Consider the following 23,214-nt stretch of genomic DNA (forward strand, 5'->3'; position numbering starts at 1 on the left):
AGGCTCTCCTCTGAGCTGGCTTCTCCTCCCAACCTTCTGTGATGAGGACTTAGTTAATACCCTTTAAAGATGTAACCCTGAAGTCTGTCTCCCACACTAGCACTCCCTCAGGTCCCCACCTTCCCCTGCTTTCCTCCTGCTCCCTCCACCTTCCCCCAGCCACCTCCCCGGGAGTGCTGAGGTCCCCAGCCCCACGGGAGACAGGCTCCTCCTGAGTCCATCCCCAAGTTTTCTCCTCTCTGTGGCTCCACTCCAAATGCTTCTCCTCAGCACGACCCCAGGCTGCTGAGCAGAGCTGCTTGCAGCCAGCTCTGACTTACACACGTGGAAAGGCTGGGGTTGCTGCACAGAGATGATTTTGAGGTTCTAATATAATGACTTTGACCCTGGTTTCAGGCTGCATGGTGCTGCCCTGGTGTAAGTCCCAGCTGGCAGCTTCCCTCAGCTCCTGGAAGCTCCTTGTGTACCCAAAGACCCCAGGCTGGAGCAGGAGGCACATCCAAGCCCCTGCAAGGCTCCCCTTTCCAGCACTGGGCTCCTGTCTCTGCTTGGTTTGCCAGAGAGGAGGTGTGCAGGCTGCCTGACCAGCTCAGGCTGATTCTCCCCAGATATGATCTGAGTCACCTGGCACAGCTCAGCCGTGACAGCCAGACAGGGCATTTTTCTCCAGAAGCTGAATCAGCAGGATAAAAAAAATAAAATAAAATAAAATAATCATTTTGTCTCCAGAGGCTGCAGCAAAGGCCTGGGAGGAAGCAGGGAGGGGGAGCTGGCAGACCTCAGCCCCGAGCCCACTGCCCAGTCCCTGCCTGCCAGGACTTTTTGCATGCAGAGGTGCACCAAGACTGGGCCATAGGGCTGGGAATGAGGACATGGAACTCCCAGTAGGGCATTTTTCCCACCCAAAAACTCCCAGCACATCCCCTTGGGGCCTCCACTGACATCTCTGAGCATCCAGTGATGTCAAGTGAGGCTGCAGCTCCTCTGTGAGCATCCCTGCTGCCCCTTTTGCTCAGAGCAGCCTGGACACAAGAGCCCCAGTAGCACTGCTGTTGCTGGATTACAGGATTTGGGGTGCAGGCTCCACGAGGAGCCTCCTCCAAGAGAAGAAGGGAAGCTAAGAGACTGTTTCCCTTTTCTGAATTAAACCTGTCTGGTTTAATACTTGTTCACACTGGTGAGTCAGTTCTCTCTGAGCTGGCATTTGTTCTTGGAAAAGAAAGAAGAGAAAAAAAAAAAAAGAAGAAGAAGGAGGGAAACAAACATCCTTTAAAAAGCCCCTTTGGCTCTGAAGGAGGAAAGAGTAATCAGGCAGACGTCTCCTGCGGCTCAGCCACTCAGCAGGCCCCAGCCCTGGACAGGAGCCCCCCAGCACACCACGGTGCCTCCTCTTCATGTTCTCCTTCTCCGTGTCCTGCCAGGAAAAACTGCTGAGAGGAAATCTTCTCTGGCCAAGCACTGCTGTTTCTTCTCTCTGGTCTCCCTCGTGCTCTCCAGCCATCACTCCAGCCAAAACCTAGAGCTTTCTCCACGTTCCCATGACTCTTAGTCATGTCCAGCACAGTCAGCCATGCTCTCATCTCTTGGCCCCAAGACCTTCTCTTCCTGGTACCTCTGTGATTGTAGAGACCCCCAAACCCCTTCCCCTCTGGTCTGCAGAGGCATGAGGAGCACTCCTCAGCTTGGCACCTTCGAATTGCAAATCCAGGCTCCATAGCTGCTTTGTTCACTTCGGTAAAGCCTGGCTCTTTGTGCCTGCATTTTGCAGCCCCTGTCCCCGTCACCGCCTGGCGGACAGCGGCACGGTGAGGTGGCCACACAGGGCCTTCCTCAGCTGTGCTAGCCAGCCTTGGCAGGTGGTGGCCGCAACTTCCCAGCCCAGCACTGCTGTGAACTGACATGAACTTGGAGTGTGCCACGAAGTTATTTGGGGTTTGAGCAGAGAGCGAGGGGCACCACGTGTCATCTCCCTGAATGTCCTGCTGACTTGACTATCCCCAGGAGAGTTGTTTTGCTTCAGTCCTACCCTCTATGGTGTGTGTGCTGCCCAGGAGAGGGTTAACAAAGTGTCTCATTACTGCTCCCAGGTGCCTGTCAGGCTGTTAATTGGAAGAAAGCTTCAAAAAGCCTCCTCAGCAGCTGGGTCAGACGGGGGTTGTGGGCAGAAAGGGTCCTTGCCTGAGCCCTGTGACCACCTCTTGGTGCTAGAGGAGCTGTGTGCTCCAGCCTGGAGCAGGGTATGGCAGCACAACAGCAGGGACCTGCCTGTGTCCCCAAACTGAGATGGGGACAGGTGAGGGGAAGGGGCTGCAGGGCCAGACCCCAACATGCTGGGGAGGGTGGTGGAGCGGGACTTGGGGGTGAGCCCATGTGGCCCCAGGACCCCTCTCTGCACTGGGGGCTGTGCTTTTGGTTAAAGCAAAATAATTTGTTGTCCTTACAGGTCTTTTCCCACCTGGAATCTGTGCCAGGCTGAATCCTCTTTGTGGGATGGTTGTGGGGGAATCCACCAAATTCCTGCATAGGCCTGAAGGTATCACGAACCACCAGGACTGAGGTGGAACTTGTCCTTCTGAGGTAAAATGAAGCCACCCAGGGGGGTCCCATCCCATCTCTTTGTGTCCCCAGGCAAGAGATGAGAGCGCAGCAGTGCCCAGGGGTCTGGGTGGCTGCAACCACCATATCAGGATCGTCCTCAAGCCCTGTGCAATATCACAGCCCCCACCAGCCCTGGGGAGCAATTTGGTGCTGAGCCCTCTCCCTGAGGCAGGGTCTGTGGCAGGAGGGTGGCCCTGGTGGTGGTGGGGGCCCAGGGGCACATTGTGAGTACCCAGCCTGGCAGTAGAAGGGGGTTTGTCACTGGTGACGTCGCAAAGCACCATGTCTTTTTTTTTTTTTTCCCCTCCCGTTTCAAAAACAAACAAGCAACAACAAAAAAAAGGAATTTCTTAACTTGTGGTCAACTCAGAAAGGAGAAGCTCCTGCTGAGGGAGAACTGCGGACGGTGCCAGCGAGGAGAGGCGCCTGCTGCTCGAGTGGATCCCTCAGCCGTGTCCCCGCTCCCTGTGGGGACACCATGGTCCCTGGGGACATGGGCCCTGGTCTCCTGCTGCTGTTGACTGCAGCTGGCGTCTGGCACGGTAGGTCCACCAGCCGCCCAAAGCCCTCTGGGGTCACCGTGTCTCTCTGGGGCAGCTTTGGGATGTAGTGAGGGTTTCTTGTGGGTGCTCAGTGCCTCCTTGGGTGGGGTGGGGAGATGGCCCCAGCAGGGCTGGGGAGGGGGTGATGCTGGGTTTGGATGAACGGGTGCTCAGCTCCTGCCTGCGGAGGGTGAAACCAGGCTCCTGACTGCATTTACCAAAATTTCACTGTGGAACGTGAAGGTCATTGCTCTGGGAAGCTGGGGAGCCATGGGCTGGCTCGAGGAGCCTCAGTGAGGATAGACAGCAGACAAGGGAGTATGTGTGCTCCATGGCTTGGAAGAGACGCCAGCTTGGCCTTTATTGAGGACACTGGGGCAGCTTCCATCTAGAGCTGGCTGCTGCACCACTGAGGGTGGTTGTGGAAAAAAGAGTGTGCTGCTGGTCCGTGCAGCCCTGGAGCCCAGCTGTGTGACAGCTGACTTGGTACTACCTGCAGCACTGCTGACGTACGGCAGTGTGGTATGGAAAGGTGCAAGTAGGGGAGGGAAAGTGTTGGTGGTGGGGAGATGGGAAAGGGAAACTTCCCCATGTTTGAGTCTGGGGGTGGGCTAGGAGGAAGATGAGGCTCAGCAGAAAGTGTCCTGAGGGAATTCCTCTCTTAAATAACCCTTTGTCCAAACTGGGCCAGAGATGGAAGTGCTTGGTTGACAGGTGAGAGTCAGGAACATTGGCTAAATCGGCACCTTCCTGTCAACCCCACACCTGGATGGAGATGTCTGGGGGTTGCTGTTCTCTGGAGGTGCTGGCACACATGTAGAGCTGGGTGTTAGACCTTATGATGGAAACAGAACTCAGGCAATCAGGAGGGGAAGGTGAATGTGACTGCGTTTTGAGGTTACAGAGATGGCCAAGAGGTGATAACCCATCAACCTCAAGAAAGTCGTGAAGCCTATTTTGAGGTTTGCAACTAAACAGAAATCTGCCCCTATTCTGCAACCTGTACTAGTAGTCTGGTGTCTAAGCACTGATAACCTCCCAGATCTTGTGTGGCTCTTTGCTTAATTTTCCTCTTGAGTTTGCTCCCCTCACCATGAGACTGGTGGGAGAGGAGGGGGTAGCCTGTGAGGAAGACATTCAGGACAGAACAGGCAAGCAGCGTATCCCTCTTGAGCTCATGTTGTCGTATTTTCAGCCCAGGAACTGTGAATCCCTCTTGCTGTTGCACTTTAAGTCATGTCTTCTACATGCTGTGCAGGCTTTTACTGGGTCTGTTGTGCTGGAAGATGGGCTTTGAAAGCTGCAGTGTTTTGTTACAAATCTGGTTCAGGAAGTCTGGCCCAAATTACTTGTTGATTGTTTCTTGCTTCAGACCCTTTCTCTTCCAGTCCCAGCAGCTCTAGATTGACTCTTGAGGAGCAGTTATATTTAAATGTCTTTTAGTGAGGCTGCTTGTCTCACTTGCAGGAGTCTCAACAGCCTGATTTTGGAGGGAAGGACTTTAACATTTTCTTATCGTGCCCTGGTTTGAGCACAGGGCTCTGAATGTTTACATCTTGTATGATTTTAGCTGACTGGATAGAAGTGCTGGTGTGGGAGCAAACTGCTCTCCCACCAGTCACCTCACTAAAGAATTTGAAGTGTGCATCCTCAGACTGGCTTGTAGAAGCAATTTGCTATTTTTTTTAATATCATAGGAACTAGGCATATATAATGTATGTTTGTGAGATCATAATATCTGTCAGGATGTCTCCAGAGGTTCCTTGAAGCACTGGGCAATGCAGGTCACCAGCTGTGACATCCTCATCAGGCCCTGTCTGCCGTGGCAGGGGGTTAGACACCCTTGTCTGAGAGTACCAGACAAGCACAAAGCGTGCCAAGGCTGTCCAAAACCATAGCCTCAAGCTGGAGCCTGACTGACTTCCTTCTCCTGCCTTGTGGATCTCAAGTGCATCTTTTGAACATACCCAGGACTGATGTGGTGCAACCTCTGTGATCTGGGTTCTTGCTCGAGATAAGTCATGGGCTCAGATCCCAGCTGCAGATTAAACAGAGAAAGGATTCAAAACCGGAGCAGCTCATATGTGTTCTTGGCTGGCTTGAGAGATCTTTCTGGGGATTCTTTTGCTTTTTTGTTGTGGGTAAATTTCTGCCTCTGATGTAGAACCCCAAGGCAGAGATCTGTTGAGCACCCCCCCCACCCAGATACTGTATATGACTCTGGAGGTGTCCTCAGAGACTGAGCACTTCACCTCCTGCTCCCATCACTGAGGGGAGAGCAAGGGGAGCTAAGGCCTCACGAGTCCCTCCCCAGGTCCTCAGACCTCCAGGATCAAGTCAAGGCCCTAATGATGGGTGTCCGTGGCAGGGTTCCTGAGCCACGGTCTTATCAGCCTCCACTTCTACTTCCTCACCACTTCCACACCCACGGGAGACTAATGTAATGTTTCCCCTGGGATGGGAGAAGCAGGGATGGAGCCTGCAGCTGTAACTGGAGGTCATGGTTACACAACCCAACTGTGGTAAAACCTTCGGCCAGCAGTTACCGTCAGTGCTGCGGAAGCTGCCGAGGAGCAGCAGAGAGACATCCTCGGGCTTCGTGCGAGATTGCACGCTGGTCAGCAGGGAGCAAGCCTCCCCCCGCAGCCCTTCTTCCCCTTTCTGGAAAAGGCTCCATGGGTCTGACTCATCCCCCAGTGCACACGAAGGAGTGGATGCTGTGGTGGCCTTCACCTGGCAGTGTCCTGCAGTTAGTGTCTGCCCCATCCATCCTTGTGGTGGCTGTGCCATCGGCAGGAGTTTGGGGTGATGGCCTAAAGGCTGCTGGCTTCTACACTGCACAGGGTTATGGAGAGTACCATAAGTATCTTGGGAGTTACTGGAGGCTGATGACAGCAAGGACACTGCATGACACAATTCTTATCCTCCTGCTGTGGTCACACCAAGGACCAGTTACACCATGAGTCCGTGAGCTGGCTGGAATGCAGCTCAGAGTCAGATCTCGGCTGCCCCAGCCAACTGCTGGAGCCGTGGATGTGGGGGGACAGCTAAAGCAGGGAGGAGGTGAGGCAAAAGCATCCAGTGACAGAGTAAAAGCAGCAGAAACATGTCAAGCCTCCTAGAAAACAGATTAGCAAAGAGGGAGGAATGTTGTAGCTCAGATATGTGGAAAATGTGGCTTTGCAAAGGAATCTGGGATATGTTTTTCTCCGCTTTGGAAATAAATGAGCTTTTTCCTGTTTCCATAGAAAGAAGTGTCTCACTCGCAAAAAAAAAAAAAAAAAAAGGGGGGGGGGATGAATGTCAAATATTCCATGTCCATGTCCTCTGTTTCTTCCCGATGGGCCAGCATGTTTGATTTGGGCCTTGTTTGGGTTTTCCCTGGGCAACTACATCACTGTCACATAATGGCAAAGCTCCCCAGGGCCTTGGGGTTGGCCCTTCCCTGCCTGGAGGAAGGCATCAGTCCGTGACTGCTTAAATAATGCTCTTTGAGCACTGGTGGATGGGCTCTGGCGTTAAAGCCCCGAGCACAGCTGGTAGGACAGGATATGTCTGCCTTGGATGTTGAGTTTGATGCATCCCAAGACCAGAATCTGCCCTTGTTTCCACTGTCCCCACCCCAGAGGAGCCCTGCCTGCACTGCTCTCCTCTACTAAGGAGAGTAGGCTCACAAACTGGGCAGCTCTCTTTGTGCTTGCTATTATTTGAACCCTGGTGTGTGTTTCTTTAAGATGTGCTAGGATGGGTTAGCGACCGTGAAGGAAAGCAGAAGTGGGAGAATAGCCCTGGAAGGGGGCCAGAGGGGGGTGCAGAGCCCCCCGAGCACAGATAGCCCTTTGCAATGTGTTTCCTGTCCTCCCTGAAGGCCTGGCGTGGGGGTGGTGGTACGGCTTCTTCCCCAGCCCTGTGGCACTGATTCATTTCTCACTTCCCCCCACCCTAAATATAGGTGGTGACTCAAAGAACTCGCTGACATGGCAAAACGGGGAAAAATATTTCCCTCTGACACTTCTGGCTGGAGTGGGAGCCTGGTTCCCCTTTGTTCAGCCAGCGGGGAAGCCATCTTCAAGGCAGAGGTGGCATCAGAAATCCAGCGGGGCTGCAATGCCAGCGTCAGCACGGGCTGGTGAGCAACGTGTGTGACTGCAGCCGTGGGCCTGCGTGAGCTGTTCTGTGCCTCAGTTTCCCACCACCAAACATGAATAATAATGCTGACGCACTCCACCATGTTTTGGTGGAAACTGGGAGGAAAACACGCTGTTTGACTCCATCAATGATAAGTTAGGTGTCTTTCAAAATCCACTGCCCAGCAGCCAAAAAGCAGACTTCTCAAAATGCGTGCACTGAGCTCCTGCTCTGCTGCTCTCCAGGCCTGTTGCAGCTCATCACAGCACTGATGTAACAGAAACAGCCCCATCCACAAGGCTTGGCCTAAACTTCAGCAAATGGTGTTCTGGGCTAACCGAATTCATGTAGCTCTAGCTCTTCCACAGAAGGAAAATGGTTGCAATAATAGGCAAAACCCAACTGGAACAATTTTTAAGTTAGCATTTGGCCTAATCAGCTCCAGATGGGTGTTATTCCTCTCCCAGTGCTCTGAGTGTTCAGTTGTTGAGTTTTCTCCGTTTCCTGAGGTTCGTTACTTGGAGTATCAAGCTGTATTGGAGTGGTGTAATGAGGAATGATGCGAGACAAAATGCCAAGATGCATCCCAAGCCCAGTTTCTTGCTGATGCTGAGCTACTCCATGCTCAGCACTGTGAATTCCAGCAGAGCAAGATCAGTTTTTCATCCTCACCATCTCTTTCCTTTGCAGGCTCAGCATCCCCAGTGATCGACCCTGACCTCCCTGCTCTGGTTGTCAACACCGGTGACCCAGTCACCCTGCGCTGCTCAGGAGAGTCACGAGTTGAATGGAACACCCAAAAACATACGTCCAGCAACCACACCAGCAGCACGCTCAGTATCCCGAAGGCCACGTACATGGACACAGGCACCTATAAGTGTACTTATGTCAACAGCAGCAACCAGGATGTCGCATCTGTGCATCTGTTCGTGCGAGGTAACCGTGCTGCCTTCCTCCCATGTATGCTGGCAGAATGGCCCCCTTTCAGGGTGCACAGCCATCGTGCAGGCCCCCTCTACGTCTGTGTGTGTTTGGGGGAGCAGTGCAGGCTCCTAGCAGGGCAGTGGTTCACCCACAACCATATAAACCCACATCCAGTGGGGCCCATTGCTGGAGCACTGGGGTAAGGTACTGGGCATCTGTATCTCAAGCACTTCTGTTAACGGCTTGGACCTCTTCCTCCATTTACTTTGTCTTCCCTTCCTGAAAAAGCAGTGATGAAAATCTGGCAATGAAAGTCTATTTGTTGTAAATATAGAGTGAGATCTGGAAAACAGAGAACCGTATTACTAGTACCATCAGTAAGGGAGAGTTGCACGAACCATGTCTTTACCATGTGAGCTGAAACCCAAGTGTTTCTCTACCCCAGAATTTATGTTCTGCTAGCTCCACAATTTGCGTTCATCTCTTCCTTTGTACAGGGATACTGTCCTGGATAGGGAAGCTGAAGGTCTAACAAAACTAGTATCACAACAAAAAGTTTTATTAGGGATAAGTATACATCCCAGTCTCTCATCTATACACATTTGTGAGTTTCTTGCTCTGCTCTCCTCAAATGCCTTAGCTGGAATTGGGCTCGTCATGTGAGTTTTTGGAGGCTGAGTCAGGCAGGCGTTGAGCAGAGTTGCCCCAACATTGAACTCCCACTGAGCAGCAAAGCTGGAAACTCAGCTTTGCTGGAATGCGTCTCTCAGCTTCAAAGCATACTTTTCTGATCCCGTTCTCTGGCTTGCTGTGTCTCCTCCACAGATCCCGATAATGTGTGGTACACCCCGATTTTCCGGATCTCTATGACCAGAGGTGGTAATGCTGAGTTCCCCTGCCTCATCACGGCCCCTGAGTACGGATCCAGAGTGACGCTGATAATGGATGACGCCTCTCCTCTCTCACCTGGAACCAACTATTCTTTCAGTACTGAGAAGGGAATAACGCTATACAATGTGCAACGCCATCAGAAGGGTTATTACCGATGCCAAACGGTGATAAACGGAAGAATAAAGAAGTCATCAAGAATAAGACTGATTGTGGACGAAGGTAAAGGATTAGGATTGTTGCTGTCCTCAGGGGGACAGCAGTAGCTAAGTTGGTCACAGTAGATAGTTAAGGAAAAGCTCCTAGCCAGTGGTAGAAAAGACTTTCTGAACCTGCAATCCTTAAAAGGTATTTAATGGAGGTAAAATTTCTTCAGCTTTTGGCAAACTGTCTCCTTTAGGTGGGTCTCCATGAGGTCAGCAGTATCCAGATTATTGTATTATCACAGAACAAAGTCCATGCATCTTTCTGAAGCCCTCAGGCCTTGTTACTCAGGATGTAACCACGGCACAAGGATCTCTTTCCCTTCCAACCCACAGTGCTACCTGCTGTGCTCTCCCCAGCCTGCACTGCCTCCCATAGACATGTGCACCAAAGGAAGGAGGTGGATTTTCTTAAAGAAATTGAAGAGGATGGAAAGGAGATGGTGGCCAAGCCCTGGGGAAACTCCAAAGCACATGGTGTCACTGGGCTAGCTGATGTTGAGTCTTTCCCTGCTTGTCTTTTTGTAGCACTGGAGAAGCCTGTATCGGTGATGATGGACCCAATAGACCATGTGCGAATTGTGGGTGAACCTTTTGAAGTCACCTGCAGAGTAATTTCTCCGTCCCACAAGTATGACATCAAATGGGTGACAGCAGCAAAGAATGTAAGTTAAAGTGTGCAACTTTGAGAGGTTATAGGACTTCTCTGGAAGACAGGAGGCATAGGGTGGTAAAGAGAGCCCAAACACAAGTCATCTGCAGCACAGCCTTGAACTGCCCAGCCAAAGTAGCTACTAAAACACACTGTAGGAATCTGCACATCCTTTCCCTCAGCTGATCTCCACTCAGCCCCACCAGGGCTTATAAAGCAGCAAACATTCAAAACAAATGGCTTCCAAGAGAAAAGATAGGGTGAAGAAAGGGAACACACTTCAAAGTCTCTGATTGTCTGCTGTGATGACTTTAAGTAGCTAGAGGATAAGATTTGCTAGATGTCCTTCTGTGTGATGCCTTTATTAAGGAGTTGAAATCAACCTATATGATGTGTTTGGATCACACACTGTAAGGGCAACTTGGAGTCAGAAGGCTCGCAACAGGTGTGACCCTAATTGCTGTGGAATATCTGCCCTGAATACTTGGGTTTAATACGCCTCTTGGTCTCCAGGCAGGTGACTTTCAGTGACAAGAGCTCTATAACAAAGCTTAGTAGCCCAGGACGGAGGGTGGTGGGTATGTTTGTTATAAATATAATTCAGTAACAACCTCTGAGCCTCCAAGTGACTGGTATTTCCTCTCTGCCTGACAGGTCAGGAGTACAAAAATCCCTACCTTTGTAGATGAGAACTACTTCATCAATGCCGTCCTGTCCATTCCAGCGGTGACTTTGGAAGACAGTGGGAAATACACTTGCATAGCTAACAACTCAGCAGGATTCAAGAATGCCTCGACAATGCTTCGCGTAGTAGGTGGGTATTTCCCCAACAAACTAGGAAGGTGTGGACTGAGCCATGCCTAGCTTTAAGCATTTGCTGCTTCTCCCTCCAGCTTGTTTCTTGTTGCCAGAAACACCATTCTCACTTGTGCATGAAGGCTAACGTGAGAACTGTGCAGATGGTAGGAAAGGTGTTTCCTCCTTGTCCTGAGGAGCAGGGGGACATTTTTGGGGGTTGATGAACAATCAGAAAGCTCTTCTCAATTTCTGTGTGTCTATAAACAAATCTAAAACAAAAAACTTGTCCTGTGCAAGTTCTCTAAGATTCTCCAGCTCTCCTCAGGTAGGGCATGATATGAGCCATCATGACAAAGGAACAACTTCCTAAAAGTACTTCTTTGAAAACATGAGACATTCATTCTGTGTTAATGCCTCCTTCCCTCCTGCAGTCTGAGGCTGCTCTTTCCAACAATAGTCTATTTATGAAGCTGCTGTAAGCTTGTCTCAAGTCTCTGTGGATATGCCTGCTGATGGTCATGATCTCATCCATCCTGCAGAGAGAGGTTATATACTTCTGACCCCAGTGCAAGCCACCAGCCAAGAAGTTGCTTTGGGAGAAGATTTGAAACTCCAGGTCCAGATTGAGGCTTATCCAAAACTTGTCAGCTGGCACTGGGAGCACAAAAGCCCCTTCAAGAACTCAGAGAGTACCAAAGTGAGCGAAATGATCTTTGGAAACAACTGGTATGTGCTCTCTCTCTCTTCTACACTGGCCACAGTGTGTTTCCAATAACGCTTTCCATGTGAGACAGGCAGACCCCTTGCTACTGGCTAAGAGAAGACTGGTTTTAAAGAGGGGAACTGTTTTGCCTTTCTGTGTTCTCTTTCCAGCATTGTTAGCAAACCACAGTGAGAAGGTCTGATCAGGTCAAGGAGGACACCACCTCTGTCTAACTTAAAAGCTTTCTCTTTAGAAAACTTTGTGGAAGTCACTATTGCATTTGCGGTCTTGTTCAAGTTCGCACTCTCCCCACAAGAAGAAATTGCAGGGGTGGGTACGCAGAACAAAAAACGGAGTTCCCTTGCTGCTCCTCAGAACTGTCCCATGTGCTGTGCTCCAGAGGGTGTATATAACAAGAAGTACTATATGCCCTATGTCAAGAGAAGCCAGATACATCAGTATGAGGATATGACCTAATTGGGGGGATGTAGCTTTGCTCTTCCAAAGCCTACAGCCAGCTGAGGCCAGAAGAAGAATGAAGGAAAGAGGATTATCCTATTTAGTGAGGAGTTTTGGTAATTTCCCTTTCATTTCTTTAGAAACCTAAAATAATCCTCTAGAGGAACTTTCACTCTGCGAGCATAATGGCTTTAAGGTGAACGCTTACTTGCACTGGGGTCTGAGAGATGTGCTGGGGAGAAAGGAGGAGGCACGTGGGACCATAACTTGATGGGCTAAGAAAGTGAATAACTCATCCTCTCAAAGACAGGAGGACCAGCATCTTCTGGCCTTTCCAAGGCAAAGATGTAGACGTTAAACTCTCCTTTCTCAGCATTCACCCACCATAGCCTTTAAGAATACTGCACTTTGTGACGGCAAAAGGCCTTTCCTCTGAGGAAGAGCTTTTCAGCAGTGCTGTAGGATCAGACACTGTCTGCTTCCCATGGAGAAGCAAGAAAGCAGATTCCCCTCACGGGCTGGGGAAGTGTTGGGAAGCGTTCACCCACTCCATGGCACAGCAAACAGCTGCAACACACTGAGCAAAAACTGTCCGAGTGCCTGAGTTTCCTCAGCACCGCTTTCTTCATGGTGTTTGTTCTCTCTGTGGGAGCAGGTATAACAACACGCTCTTCCTGAGCCGCCTGAAGGAAGGAGAGAGAGGTCTCTATACATTTTATGCCATCAACAATGAGACCGAAGCATCAATTAACTTCAGTATCTCTGTGAAATGTGAGTATTTGGCATTGCCCCTTCCTAAAACCTGCTCGCCTTGAGCAGGGGTTGGGTTCCTGGCCACCTCCAGCCCAGTACCCACAGGAGACAATTTCTGCACCTGGGACCCAGCCCAAAACTGGGCAGAGCACGGGGATTCCTCGTGTTTTCTGGTTCCACAGGCAGAAAGTAACTCAGAGGACAGGGAATGCATTCTTCCTCTGCTCATAGCACTTGCTGTTTCTCTGCCTTCCCCCACAGCTCCCCCGAGGGTCTGCAACGTCTGGGTGCCAGCCAATGACTCCGGCAACCTTCACTGCATCGCCGTTGGCTACCCTGCCCCACGCATCGAGTGGTACCAGTGCCCCACTTACTCCGATAGGTAAGAAATACTCAAGATATTGGGCACCACGAGATGCTGAGGTGTGTGCTTGCCTTGGAATTTGCTGAGCAGCACCACAGGGGCTTGTTTGCAAGCAGTTTGGCCCGTTCAGTAACAGTAATGTCACTGGATGTTCAGGGAGAGGTCTTCAGCTGGGATGAGAGTGACATGCCTCACAGAGCTGCAGCCCTACTGCCCGGTGTCTCCTCCCTAGCCTGATACAGGCACCAGGTCACTCTGAGCCACTGCACAGCAGAGAAACTCTCTTTTTCTCCTGCTTGGTGTCTCTGCAGATACAACGAGGAGTATAATCTGCTTCTGAACGACTCCAGTCCCCAGGTGATGAGCATGCTGTCCTTCCAAGAGGTGGAGGTGGAGAGCATCCTCCCGTTCCAGGACCTGGGTGCCAATTTCACCTTCTGCTGTGTGGCCGTTAACAGGGAGGGGAACACCTCTGACGTGCTTCACTCGGTCTTCAGTAAGATACCAACTTGCAGCATAGTGGAGTGGGGGACAATTTGGCTTTTGGGGACCTGTCTATACGTATTTCCTTACAGTCTTGTTAGAGAGGTGTGGAATAGATTCCCCAGGCCCTCTGTCCTCACAGGAGGTGGGAGGCTTTGGCATTTGCTACTCCTACACGCCTTGTGGGAATTGCTGGCTGGGCAGAGCCTGGTGCCAAAGGCTGAGCCGTGCCATGAGAGCTTTCTAACTGCAGCAGCACAGCCTGCTGTTGCTCAGCCTGCTGGTGTCCAGGAGTCACATTTTTTGTTGGGTCTGTTCTTGCTGCAGAGATTTTGGTCCAGAGACAGCCGGACCAGCACCTCTTCTGCTCCTGGTGCTGTTTGTGTAGAAAGAGGCGTGCAGGAGAGGGGGGCTGGTGCACCCTTGGGTTTTGTATCAAGAACTCCCCTTGGTTTCCACCAGCCCTTTTGAGTGTCTCTGAGGCTAGTGCTACATTTCATTGCCTGTATGGGAAGCCTAAGTGAACAGCTGGGTAAAATGTTCCCAGAGATGGGGCATTAGGGACTGAAACAGGAGTGTTTATTTATCCCCCCCCCCCCCTTTTTTTTTTTTTTGAATCCTCCAGGAAATGTCATGGCCCCTCCAAACAAGCTCTTCAGTCCCATTCTCTCCACCTGCATCAGCATATCGGTCCTGCTGCTCGTGCTACTCCTCTTCCTCCTCTACAAGTACAACCAGGTCAGACTCCCTTTTGCACAGCGAGGGCTGCGGGGCTGGCCCAGCCTGAGCCCACGCTGCCTCAGCTGGCAGCCACAGGCTGGAAGCATTCAGCTCGGTGGTACCAGGCAAGGCAAGCCAAGCTACCTGCCTCATCCCCACTGCCTCTCACCCCACTATGAGTTTCCTGCTGCAGGGCAAGGCTCATGCCCCAAAACTGGTGCGTTAACGCCTCTCCCACCCTGGTCACTCAGTCTCATAGCCCAGAAATCAGTGCAGACATTGCTTGGTGCCAGGCAAAGGTGCTCACTCTCTGCTGTCAGCTGCAACTGGTTTTGCTCTAGTCACCAGAAATATACAGATTTAATTATCTAGAAAAAAAAAAAAAAAGTGTTTTGCAACTTGCATCTAAGTTTTTCTCCTCCCTGCTTTATAAAAAGCTGTCTTAATGGGGATACAGGCTGATGTTAGAAGGCGTTTGTCTCCAGGAAGACTTGGTCATTATTTTTATATAAGAACTTAGTCTGTTTTCTCCACAAGACTCATCTTTAGCATTGGTTTCCTTCTCTGCTGTCTCCATAAATTCCACCAATCAATAGCCACTCCTGCTTTATCAGTGGGTGAAAATCTCCTCTTTTTTGGTTCTCTGGCACTCTCCCTTTGACAGCTCATTAAGGCTGCAAATTTTGCAGCAGAGTTCTGGTGCTGGTTGTCAAAAGACCCAGCAGAGCCCACAACCAAACACGCACCTGCAGTTTCACAGGCCAGTAGTCCAGGAAGAAAGAGGGATGGATGGATGTGTAAGCACAGCTCTGAAAAAACAGCTTTTAGGAAGGCCTTGCAAGCCCAAGAAAAGCAGAATATGTTTATAAATCTTGTATTTTGTATGGTCTTCTCAAGCCAGAACTGACTGTTGCAATGCTAGGGGAATTATAGAGCAGAAAGCAATAATGCTTCCCCTCCAAGAGCAGGAAACAGTGCATATGCCTAGTGCATGTGGTGTTTTTTACGAGGGACCCCTGTGAGAAGCTGTGCTGCTTGCAGCCTCCCATCAGAAACTCTGCTTCTTGCAGCCTCCCATGTTCAGCTCTTAGGCAAAGAAGCAAGCGTGGGAGAGAAAACAGAACCAGCTGCTTTGCATCAAAACTGCAGGAGATCTGTTTGCCTCAGATTTTGTCCCTCATGCCTGTGCAAACCCAGCTTTGAGCATCTACCCATGGTTGCATCCTCCTCTGCAGCTATCCAGGGGAAGTGGTGAGGAGAAGCATGTCCGCACACACCTCCCAGTAGCTAGGACATTACATGATTCATCACAGCCATGGTCACTCCACCCACACTTCCCCGTGCCTGAGACCACTGTTGCCCCTCTGGGCTGCAGGCGTGCCTCCTTGTGAGAGCAAAAGCCAAGCACAGTGCTCCCGTGCCAAGCTCTTCCACTGCCTTCCTCTGTATTTGTGCCTCCAGCCCGGGTCCCCGGGCCTCGCAGCGTGAATGACAACACCCAGCACAAGCTGGCAGCTGCTTCTGCCCACAGGCTCTGGCGCTGCTTCTCTCTGCCCTCGCCTGGTTACTTCTGCCGTGAGATTCATGGAAAAGAGAAGAAATTCTTACTTCTATTTCTCCATTTTTTCCCCTGCGAGGGAAGCAGGGCTGGGCCAGCTCCGCTCTTCTGCGGTGCTCAGCAGCCCGGGGTGCTGAGGAAGGAGACGCAGCGGGGACATCTCCCCCTGGGCACTGCTCAGCCACCAGTCTGTGGGCACGCTGGCTTTCCCAGCTCTGCTGTCCCAAGTGAGGGCAACAGGCTGCTTTAAATGAAAAATGCAAGGGGGTCTCCCTTAGACATGGGTGAGGGCTGGGGGGACTTTGTAGGAGCCAAGGGACCAGGCTGTCTAGACTGAACATCGCTCGCTCAGCCCAGGTTCAAAGCAAGAAATATCTGATAGAGTTAAACCTAAGGCTTCCCTCTGTGCCTGGGGTGAGAGCTGCAGGGACTGGGGAACGCTCAGGACTCGAGTAACACTGAGTAACTGGAATCTCTTTTTTACAGAAACCTAAATACCAGGTGCGGTGGAAGATCATTGAGGCCTGTGAAGGGAATAACTACATCTTTATTGATCCCACTCAGCTGCCATACAATGAGAAATGGGAGTTTCCCAGGAATAACCTCCAGTTTGGTAAGAAACCTTCCCTGCTGGCATGAAGCACCCCAGAGAGCTTAAACACTCCAAAGGACAAAGCTAAAGCAATCAAGCAGCATCCAGAGCTGCAGCCAGACATTACAGCAACATTGTCAACCTGGCCTTGCTGCTCTCTTCCACACAGTGGCAAATGCTAGGGAACCACCTCTCTTCGGCCCTCTATAACTCTGAAAAATGTTGAGAGGATCACATCCGTCCTCGTACATCTGGGGTCATCCCTTAACATGCACAGTTCATGAGCCCATGTTTGCACTTGGCCTCTTTCATACCGTCCCTGCTCGCAGGAGAGTTCCCCTTAGACGTTCACCACCTTCTGACTAAGGATTACTCATCCTGTCTGGGCCCTGCAGGAACCCCCCAACCTGTCAGACCTCCTTCCCAAAACCGAGTGCAGGACAAGTGCTCAATTTCTTTTCAGAAAGCATCTTATAAGCACATTCCTTCCCTCTGCAGGGAAAACTCTTGGAGCCGGAGCCTTTGGAAAAGTGGTAGAGGCCACCGCTTTTGGGCTGGGCAAAGAAGATTCGGTTCTCAAAGTGGCTGTGAAGATGCTAAAATGTAAGTTTGGGCCAACTTGCAGAGGCTGAAATCCCCCAAGTTTTATTGGGCAGGATTTAGTGTGTGTTCATGTGTTGGTGCTCCCAGACTTTAAAACCTGGGTTTCCAGGTGTTCGTGTGTAAGTACTGGGTGTTGGAGTCATGCTGCTGCCATTATTTGTAGACACGTGGCCAGAGGTTTGGGCAATGGACACAAATTTCTCTCTGCATGTCTCCTTTTGTTCCATCTCTCTGTTGATACCTTATCTCTTCCTCGCTCCCTCACCCAGCCCTTCTCCTTGTCTTGCAGCATCGGCGGACACAGATGAGCAGGAGGCGCTCATGTCTGAGCTGAAGATCATGAGTCACTTGGGGCACCACAAGAACATCGTTAACCTGCTGGGAGCGTGTACCTATGGAGGTAGGATCCCACAAACCTACACCCCAACAAAACCCTCTTGTGGCCTGCTCCTCCGAGGCTGTTACCAGGCTTAGCTGGTGATCCTGGTGGTGTTTTCTGATCCTATAACTTTGCAAGGGTCTGTGGGCTGGCCGTTTTCAGACATGTTTATGTGCTGCATGGGTTCTGCTGCCCCTTTCTGCTTCTTCCAGGCCCCAGCCACCTCCAGGGATCGGTTTCCAAGAGAAAACAGTCTTCAGGACAGTCACTTTTTAACAAACCCCTTCTTCCTCTCTCCCAGGCCCAATTCTCGTCATCACCGAGTACTGTCGCTACGGAGACCTGCTGAATTTCCTGCGGAGGAAGGCTGAATCCATAATTATCCAGGACTCATCCCTGGACACCTCTTTGGACAGCACTGCTGATTACAAAAACATTGACCTGGAGAAGAAATACATCCGCAGGTAAGAGCAGAGCTCTGATGGCCTCAGGGCTGAGCAAGACGGGGCCTGGGTGTCTGCTGGGAGAGGTGTGCAGGAGGCTGTGCTGGGGAGAGGTCAAGACCAAAGCTCTGGGAACTTGCAGAAGACCGGGATGCCAAAGCCACTGGGGATGCATGCATTTGGTTCTGGTTCCAAGTTTTTCAGTCTTTCACAGCAGTTATTGAATACCCCAGAATAAATCCAGGTTTCCTTGCAGTCTGCTGTCCCGCAGTCTGCAAACGGAACTTGTTGGCTTCCTGCACTGCTGGGCACCTGAATATTATAGGGCATGAGGCTGAGCACCCCTCAGCACTCTGTGGCAGTCCCTTTGTGACAGGGGATCAGTACCTGGAGCCCCACACCACAGGACACCCAGGTCCCCTTTCTGAACCAGTCTCAGCGCTGACTTTCCCTCTGCCCCGAAGCCTCTCGCTGAGCCACTTCCTGCAGGCAGGGATGTGGTTTCTGCACCCAGTGGATGCGGAGAAGGGCAGAAGGCACTGCTGGGAGGCTGCTAACGGCCTGCCTCTGTCTCTGTTGCTCTCTGACTCAGTGACAGTGGCTTTGCGAGCCAGGGTTTGGAAACCTATGTTGAAATGAGGCCCGTATCATCATCATCATCAGCGTCATCAGATTCTGCGCAAGGCCGGGGTGAGTTAAAGGCCCGTTTCTCTATTTGCATGATTTCGTCAGTCTGGCCATTTGGTCTGGCGTAGCTCTTAGGAAACTGGGATACAGCATAGCCTGCGTTATTGACCATGTTTTTAGCGACTCTAAAGCTGCTGTTTGAATTTCAGGGAAAAGCTCAGAGGAGGAAGTTGAAACCAGAGAGGACCTCCGGCCCCTCAATCTCGCCGACCTGCTCCAGTTCTCCAGCCAAGTGGCCCAGGGCATGGCCTTCCTCGCATCGAAGAATGTGAGTACTGAAAGGGCAGCCATGCCCCCGGGGGAAACACCAGTGCAGCCAGCAGGGGCTTGCCGTCCTGTCTGCACAGGGCTCACGAGGTTTTTAGATGGGGCAGCCAAACCCAAGCAAGCTGCTGAAAACGGGCCTTTCTCCTCCACCTGCTGGGTGCAGACACGCTGGGCTGTGGTGACTGGTGTTTCCTTCAGAGCCTGTGCCTCCCATGGGATTCGGGCAGGGCAGCTGTCCAGGGGGAAGCCAGGGCTGTACTACCTGGTCCCAATATTCCTCCCCAGCTTTTACATGAGGTCGGGAACCTTGATGCAGAGCTCTCTTGCACTGGCAGCTTTCCCCTGTGACAGGGAACTGAAAGTGGCCGTTGAGCTATCTGCCAGAGCTGGCTCATTTGGAGTATCAGAGAGCAACTGTGTGATGGTTTCAGATGGGGACGCCCTGTGAACAGCCTCTGCTTCTGAGTCTGCCCCCACAGGGAAAATGAAGGCCCATGACTTACAGGGCATGAAAGGCCAAAATGTTTTAGCACTGCAAGTGAAGTGGTGGAAAGGAGAGAGCCCCTACTCCTTCTCCAGAACACAGGGCCTCTTCCACATGCCTTACAATCAATACAAGTTGCCCTTGCCTTTGTAAGAGCTGTTTTGGTGGCAGCCCCACACAGCAGGGAAATGAGCTGATAGTGCTGAAGGCAACGGGCTGGGTCTCAGCTGTGCTCTTTTCTCCCCAGTGCATCCATCGTGACTTGGCAGCCAGGAACGTGCTCGTATCAGACGGACGAGTAGCCAAGATTTGTGACTTTGGCCTGGCCCGTGACATCATGAATGACTCAAACTACGTTGTCAAAGGCAATGTAAGTAATTGAAATGGGGACAGGAGGAGGTACAAGGGTGGCTGCAACTGGAGCGTGAAGGACAGGCTATGGCACAAGCTGCCAGCTTGCCCCAGTCTGCAGGACTCTGCTTTTCCAGGCCCGGCTGCCCGTGAAGTGGATGGCCCCAGAGAGCATCTTTGACTGCATTTACACAGTGCAGAGCGATGTGTGGTCTTACGGCATCCTTCTCTGGGAGATCTTCTCACTTGGTAAGGAACAGGGAAGCTTGTAAGCCTCCCTCATTTTCCATAGCTTACCACTAAATTTCTCTGCAGAGAAGTTTTCCAGAAAGAAGGAAAGTTGGCAAAAATCTAGGATATATCAAAGCTATAAAACACTGCATTCAGTTTCCAGAGGGATGATTTGCTCTAACTCAGAACTCCCTGAGATGGAGCAGCACTGGCTCAGTCAATTCTGCAGGCCACATCTTACCACCCCCATGGCTAGGGTGTTGGAGCCACTGAGCTGAGCACCACCTCTGTTACTGTCACAGGTAAAAGTCCATATCCTGGCATGGTGGTGAACAGCAAGTTCTACAGCATGGTGAAGCAGGGATACCAGATGGCGAGGCCTGACTTCGCTCCCTTGGAAATGTGAGTAGATGCATGCAACATCTGAAAGGGTGAAAAGGTGGCTGGAGCTGCTTTATGGGGAGCTCTGTGACAGCACAGGGACCTTGGTCACAGAGCTGCTGCTCCTCCCAGGCAAGCCCTGGGTTTGATGTGCCTGTCCTTGAGGTTCCTCCCTGCTCCTGTAGAACAAGACCTGGGGCAGTTGGTCATGATGCTCAGCCCCATATCCCCCATTTCTGGACAGGAAGGTGGCTGAGTTCACATAATCTCTACCTTTCTGAGTGTGGCAGCTTTTTTTTCTTTTTTTCAGTCAGTTGCTTTTGACTCTAGCCTGTAAGAAGACAAGCCTGAGTAGCTTACAGGAAGGGAAGCAAGTTTACGCTAAAGGAAAAATACCGAGGCATAAAGCCTCTTGCAGATAGATGAGGAGACTGGAAAAGTTTGCTCTCTGCTCCAGTGCTCTCCATCCCCTGGAGCACTGCCCATGCACCAACCATGGGTTTTAGACAGGAAAACAGAACAAAGATAAGGGGCTGCTCAGTATTGTGTGCCTGAAATACAAAGCAAATCACCCTGCTATGCTGCAGTGAATAGCCTGGGGGTGCAGACTCTTCAGCAGCATTGCAACAGTTCTGTTCCTCTTGGGCTGTGCAGGTACACCATCATGCAAGCGTGCTGGAGCCTGGAGCCCACACAAAGACCTACCTTTGACCAAATCTGCTGCTTTATTCAGAAAGAACTGGAAATGCACAAGGAACAGGTGAGAGCCTTTGGGGAGGGACTTTCTCCCTGCAGCAACGTAGCTTCTGCACAGATTTCTGTGGTGACATCCTTTATCTGATGGGAGTAGTTTAGTAACAGTGAAAAGAGAGGCATCCAGATTTCCCCAGGGACTGAAACACATTTTTCTTTTTTGCTTTCAAGGACCAAACAAACCTCCCATCCACTGCTGAGGAGGACAGCGGCTGCGACACCTCTGGCTGCTGCGAGGAGTCCTGTGAACAAGAGCAGAGCGGCCAGCCCCTCCTTAAGAGTAACAACTATCAGTTCTGTTAGCTGGTACCACTGCCCAGGGTGGATCCCTGCTCTCCCCGTTCTGCAGAGCGCATGATTCCGCACAGGTGCCTTCTGCTTTGGCTCTCCCCTCTGTGCTTTCTGAAGTATGAGTGTTACTGACTCCCTCGCTGAAAGAACGGTGCTGGGATGATTCAAACCTAAGACTTACCGTGGGGTCTCGAAAGTCCTGTCTGCAGCATGCCTATCCTAATAACTCTACAAGGTACAGAGGTCCCTGTCACCTGCCCCACCACCACCCCTGAAGGGGATTAGGGGGTGTTCTTGTTTTTTAAATACCAGTTGCAGCCTACAAAGACATTTCCAAAAGCCGCTCGCGTGACTGTACCTTGCGTCTTATGAGGACATCTTGAAGTAAATCCTGCGGTGGGAACTGCCTCACACCAGAGGCAGCCCTCTTTCAGGGTGGTCCTGCTCTCTTCCCCTTGTCTGACCCTGGATGTTGCAGAGCGTTTAGATACAGGTAAAGCCTCTACTAAGCATTAAGTATGTATTAACCTCTTGCTTTCCTCATACAATCTACCTCTCTGCAGCTCCTGCAGAGATTATTTGGGTGAAGTGCAACAAGGAGATGAGCCCAGGGCTCTGTGAACTTTACCTGCCCCAGTCACAGGAGAGAGGGGCAGTTGTTTCTCAGGCAAAATACAGGAGCAACGTGCTCTTCCACAGGAGCACTGAACACAATCCCAATCCAGGAAAGAATGGCAGCTTAAACAGATCTGGAAACAATCATCATATTCTACAAAACCTTTGAATTATTAAATATGTAGCAATTCACTGCCTTTGTCATGATTACAGATGTGCTCTTATATGTTTTCTTGAGTGTATTTTAATAGTAAAGCTGAGGTAATTTTTTTTTTTTTCATAAGCTAGGGCCTAATGCCCTTAAACTTGTTTCTCATCTCACCCTTTTTTGGGGTTACTAATGCCACAGCCACCTGGTCCTGTGTAGCTATCAGAAGTAGCTAATGAACCTTCTTAGCTTCACCTGACTCAGCTGGTGAAGGATCAGCATTACAAATACAAGCACTGACATGGCTCAGGAAAATGACAGCAAGACAAAACTACTGTACAGTACGTGGCCCTCATCAGATCATGAGGTGTGGGCCACTTCTGATTATATTAAATCTGTTTTCATGCTAACACCAAGTGATTCATTCCTCTTTACTAAATAAAATACTAATGTATTTCTACCTGTCAGCATTATAAAGAATAAAATATGTTTAACAGAACAAGTCTTCCTGGGGCTTTAAGGACTGTTCTCAGAGGTAAATGGATCAGAGCAAGTGTGACACATTGGCCCATCCTCTCATATCCTACAGCTCTGTGCCAATTCATCACACTTCTCATTACCAGGTCTCAAAACCACTTAATCTTATGTAATGCCAAAAACAAAAGCATTAAAAGCAAGGTTTTAAAGCACTTCGCTCTGAATGGCCTTTCTGTAATTCAGAAAAATGAAGTAGTCACAGAGTGGGGGAGCAATTCCAATCATGATGATGGGATAACTGACAACACTCACCGTAGTTGAGACATGGGACATGCAGCTCAATGCCCAGGGCAGAGGCAGAAGTCTGGCAGAGACTCAACCTTACTGCAGGAGAACCACCTGTAGCACTGGCTCAGAGGCAGCAGGAGCTCCAGCTCAGGCCATAAAACACACCCTGAAGGGAAGTTCCTGTCACCTGCCCCAGAATCTCTCCTCCAAAAGTCACCAGGAGCTGCCCTGTGCAGGAACTGCAGAATGAGAGCAGGTAGCTTTGGGGAGCTGACCAGCTCATGCCCACAGGTCTGCCAGTGCTCCCCTACCCTTATTAATTCAATCTGTACTCTGCTGAACCTGGAGATAGAAAAATGAATTCAGATCACTTTTCAAAACAACTCTGTATGCTGTGATTCATTCCAAACTACCTAGACCATAGAAACCTTGACAATACTGAGAAGTCCCT

General features: G+C 50.8%; 1 protein-coding gene across 1 annotated transcript; it reads left to right on the forward strand.

Moving 5' to 3' along the window:
- The first annotated feature begins 3,017 nt into the window (after positions 1-3,017).
- On the forward strand, positions 3,018-22,505 carry CSF1R (colony stimulating factor 1 receptor). Its single transcript, XM_084295071.1, has 21 exons — positions 3,018-3,140; positions 7,959-8,204; positions 9,018-9,302; positions 9,812-9,948; positions 10,590-10,749; positions 11,273-11,459; positions 12,551-12,666; positions 12,910-13,030; positions 13,324-13,508; positions 14,121-14,233; positions 16,260-16,386; positions 16,864-16,968; positions 17,258-17,368; positions 17,649-17,811; positions 18,383-18,480; positions 18,627-18,745; positions 19,476-19,598; positions 19,717-19,828; positions 20,113-20,212; positions 20,846-20,951; positions 21,116-22,505. Exons 1-21 carry the CDS (start codon positions 3,077-3,079, stop codon positions 21,245-21,247), a joined length of 2,910 nt encoding a protein of 969 aa, XP_084151197.1. The 5' UTR covers positions 3,018-3,076; the 3' UTR covers positions 21,248-22,505.
- Positions 22,506-23,214: the final 709 nt, after the last annotated feature.

Source organism: Netta rufina (assembly GCF_964035555.1).
Source record: "Netta rufina genome assembly, chromosome: 14".
NCBI lineage: Eukaryota > Metazoa > Chordata > Aves > Anseriformes > Anatidae > Netta > Netta rufina.

Bases quoted from the DNA above. Each gene is read 5' to 3' on its own strand.
- CSF1R (XM_084295071.1), top strand. From the start codon at position 3,077: ATGGTCCCTGGGGACATGGGCCCTGGTCTCCTGCTGCTGTTGACTGCA. The intron at 3,141-7,958 runs GTAGGTCCACCA...TTTCCTTTGCAG, and splicing joins TGCAGCTGGCGTCTGGCACG to GCTCAGCATCCCCAGTGATC. The intron at 17,369-17,648 runs GTAGGATCCCAC...CCTCTCTCCCAG, and splicing joins GGGAGCGTGTACCTATGGAG to GCCCAATTCTCGTCATCACC.